The sequence below is a fragment of the Carya illinoinensis genome, chromosome 7, assembly GCF_018687715.1.
Source record: "Carya illinoinensis cultivar Pawnee chromosome 7, C.illinoinensisPawnee_v1, whole genome shotgun sequence".
Classification (NCBI taxonomy): Eukaryota; Viridiplantae; Streptophyta; class Magnoliopsida; order Fagales; family Juglandaceae; genus Carya; species Carya illinoinensis.
The window spans coordinates 25,828,724-25,832,588 of record NC_056758.1 but is presented as its reverse complement, the minus strand read 5'-3'; the positions used below and the strand labels follow the sequence as shown (position 1 = coordinate 25,832,588).

The 3,865-nt window shown below is 36.5% G+C and overlaps 1 protein-coding gene across 1 annotated transcript; it reads right to left on the bottom strand.

Annotated features, from left to right (window-relative positions):
• Positions 1–266: 266 nt before the first annotated feature.
• Positions 267–3,104, bottom strand: LOC122314762 (fatty-acid-binding protein 1). Its single transcript, XM_043130340.1, has 4 exons — positions 2,671–3,104; positions 1,719–1,968; positions 1,197–1,288; positions 267–538 (listed from the first exon to the last, which is right to left on the bottom strand). Exons 1-4 carry the CDS (start codon positions 3,065–3,067, stop codon positions 399–401), a joined length of 879 nt encoding a protein of 292 aa, XP_042986274.1. The 5' UTR covers positions 3,068–3,104; the 3' UTR covers positions 267–398.
• Positions 3,105–3,865: the final 761 nt, after the last annotated feature.

Here is a 3,865-nt window from a genome sequence, read left to right as displayed (position 1 = left end):
TGAATAAAATAAAAAAAATGTCTTAAGTACAGAGAAATAGATATATTTATTTAAGATTTGGGTTATATTTGTTTGATATACCTTAATTATCCAAACCATAAAAGACTATATATTGACAAGTAAATAGTCCCAAGAGAAGCGCCCCACCACCCACCCGCTGAGCACCGGGGGGTTGTGGGGGCTTTTTCGCCGCCGGGGGGGGGGGGGGGGGGGGGGGGGGGGGGGGGGGGGGGGGGGGGGAGGGGATTATGATTATTATAACTTCGGAAAATGAAAACCTTGGACCTTATGCCTAAATCAAAATTATTCTCAGAATTACATATTAATTCTTTCAAATACAATATGCGTGGCAGGGAAAAGTTCTAAATCCCGATTGCCATGTTATCATGATCACCTGTTTACTCCTGAAGGAGAGAGGCCAAACTCTGCTCAATATCTTCTTTGGCTTGCCTGTCAAATGGATCCTCACCAATATATAAATCTAAAATAGACCGGCACAGAAGTTTGCTCTGGATACTTCCCACCTCCTTTCCATCAACTTAAAAAATTAACATAAATAACAATAAGTACTAGCATTTAATGATTTATCTAACAATGTCATAAAAAAGGATTAAGCACGCCAAAAGCCTCTTTTATTGAATTCACCACTGGTAACTTGCTAAGAATTAAATTTTCCTCAGGTTAAATTTCCTCTAGTACTTATAAAAAAAAAAAAAAATTCCCTCTAGTTCTGATCTATTGTTCAAATGATAAATGCTTATTCTATCTTTATCACTTCTCCAGCATCAGCTAGTTACCTGAATAAAGAAGATAAAGTTTTCATCTACACTTGATAATTATCAATCAATTCCACTCTCATCCTATATGCCGTAGTCCAGCAGGAAACCATAGACATCAATATGCTATATTCTGGTCCTATAATATTATATTGATGATTCAGAGATTGAAGGATTCCGTTCAATATGTAATGAAAGGCTCCCAAGAAAATGAAGAAACATAACGATATGATAGGCACATCATGTTCTTTGTTGCACACAAATGCATTATTCATCTAGTTCCATCACTATGACAAGTGTTTTCAAGTCAGTTTCTGCAAAGTCATAGCAGTTACAGAGGCCATAGCTAAAAGTAAAGTCGAGTACGATGTAATTTGCAACCAAAGAGAAAGGCACATAAAAATAGAAAAGGCATCTTACTTGTTGTGCGAAGTATATGGCCCTGTTCCCTTGAGAGATCTATCACAGATCCCCGTGGTATCTTATATTCATCTTTGAACTGGGAAGTGAACCTGCAATAACATTGGCTATTAATCTTTTTTTCAGTAAAAGAGATTTTATAAATACAAAAATAGGCATAGCCCAAGTACACAGGTAGTAAACAAGCGAATGCACCTATTTCCAATTTCGGGACATATTGGGACTAAAGATGAAAAAAACCAAAATAATTAAAGAGAAGTGGCCATCTTTTCAGGAAATTTTGAAGACACTTCCTATGGTGAAATTAGAGCACCCAGTAACTATGAATACATCACGGACAAAGAAAAATGTAGAAAATGAGAGAGAGTGAGAGAGTGAGAGAGATGTGATATCCCTGCATAAAATGGCCTCCAACAATGAAAGTTCTTAGCAGTTTCCAGTCATTCATTCTTTGAAATATAACATCCAACTGATACTTACCATTGGTATGGAAAGAAACTATTAAGCCATAGGATGATTCACCTTTGAAGCAATTCTTTATTATCAGATCCTCCGAACTTTTGGAGTCTGCTCCCTACTGACTGTTCAAAAGCACTACGTACAGAGCGGATGCTCAATTTGCTATAGACTATTTGAAGTCTAACAGTCATGTCTATATCGTTATCAATAAGATCTTCATTAAACTCCTTGTTTTCCTTGAATTCAGAGGTGGATAATTTCTCATATTTCTCACCCAAAGATTCTTTTAGGCCATTTTCATCAGCATAAACCCCTGCACAAAGACATAATCGAGAATGGCACAACTTAAGTATAATGCAATTGTTTAATATTGAAAGCATCTATTGATTGTACACACGAAAAAGTGCTAACGATTCCTAGTGGAAAGAGCGAAACTCAGGCTACAAATGTGAAGAAAAATATAAACCTGAAATTTCCCTGCCCCACTCTCCCACCGAAAAAATGAAAAAAGAGAAAAATGAGTCGGCTTATGTTGAACACTTTTTCCTTCAGAGAAGCTTTTTATTTAAGTAAACAACTGAAGTGAATATTTCCTATATACTAACCGTGCAAGCGAAAAATCGTTGACTCTCATGAAAGAAGATTGTTTTTCTTTTCCTATTGTTTAGAGAATTTAACTAAGGATACAGTGATAACTAAAGAAAACTAAATTCACGAGAATAACACAAACAACAAGAACCTAGTATAATCTTAATTTTTCCGAAAATCCTGGCTGAAATGTTTCAGTCGATTTTACATCATTACCATCCATGTCTTGCTAGTGATGGCACTGCATTATCAGGACAAGATATTTTCACTTCAAACGAATTCAAAGCTGTTCCTGATTCTATCTAAAAAAAAAAATCAGATACGTTTGTATATTCGTATACATGAAGAGTTTTTCTTATCCGTATAGACAATGCCAACACTGAAAACGCAACGAGCTTTTTAACTTGAAGAAGAAGTAATGTGGTACCAAATGCATAGACATCGATGTTCTTCAACCCAAAGATGCTCTTTTTCCTCAACCCAATTCCGAGGAGCCGCCGAGAGTCTCCGAGGATCGAAGGGAATGAGATTCCATTCTTGAACTCGACCACAGCCGAGGAAGATTTTTCAGCCAAAGAGAGCGAGCCCCAGAGCGGGGCAGACGAGCTGTTGGAGAAGAGGAAAGAATTCAGCGCATTTTGGAGAAACGGGTGTTTGGGGTCTTTGGATGCCGCTACTATGGCAGCGGCGGATGCAGCAGCAGACACAGCAACTACTGCGGCAGTGGTGGCGGAGGAGAAGCTTCGGGAGGAGGTGGTGCTGCTGATGCGGTGGGGGAGTTTCGGGGGCTGAGAAAACAAGAACGGGAAGCGCAGAGAGACCATGGTGGTATTTTGGGGAGTTTCTGAAAATCAGAGGTTGGATTTTAAAACACATATTACATACACTTGAGGAATGTGGCACGTGGCGCGCACGTGAACTGTGGTACTCTCTGGGCTGAATATGGTTCTGGGCTTTATGCTGTTTCTACGAAATTGGGTTACTGGTGTGAAATAATGGGTATGTTCTCGGCTTTAATGGTATTGGTAGATTGGGTTACTTTTGGGTCGTCTGGCCTTTTCTGTTTTTTATTTTAAAAAGTCCTTTAAGAATTTAGGCCACTTTGAGCGTTATACAAAATATTGTTAGTAATGTATGGTATTGTTAATGAGTAAATGTTACCAACTTAATATTTATTTTTTTAATTCTTTTTTTTTCATTTATTATTTATTTATGATAACTACATGTCTCATGTTACATCGTTGGCGGTAGATAAATTTATTAAACTGATGGTGTTACAGGTAGCGTCACTCGAAGTTAATTTGTTTAAAGTAATTAAAGGAAGCTTAAACTTAAAAATATTTTCTATTTTTTTTTTGTTATGTGGGTAGTTTATTATATATATTAGAGAGAGAGTTATTATATTATCAAATTAGTAAAATTTATCTTTCAAATCAAATTATAACACCTAAACAGCATATATGTGACCCGTTTCACCATTTAATGTGCATAAAAGTTGGCACTAAAGAGCAATTTGCTGAGAGTAATTCTACAAGATGGGTGCCTAGCTACTAGCTTTAAATAATTAATATGTATATATATATATATATATATATATATATATATGTATAGAAAATTTAAAA

What these genes read in the sequence shown, in the direction of transcription:
- LOC122314762 (XM_043130340.1), bottom strand. Translation starts at nt 3,067, where the DNA reads ATGGTCTCTCTGCGCTTCCCGTTCTTGTTTTCTCAGCCCCCGAAACTC. An exon ending in CATCGATGTCTATGCATTTG is followed by an intron (nt 1,969 to 2,670) that starts GTACCACATTAC and finishes GTCTTTGTGCAG; the next exon opens with GGGTTTATGCTGATGAAAAT. An exon ending in AATAAAGAATTGCTTCAAAG is followed by an intron (nt 1,289 to 1,718) that starts GTGAATCATCCT and finishes ATGTTATTGCAG; the next exon opens with GTTCACTTCCCAGTTCAAAG.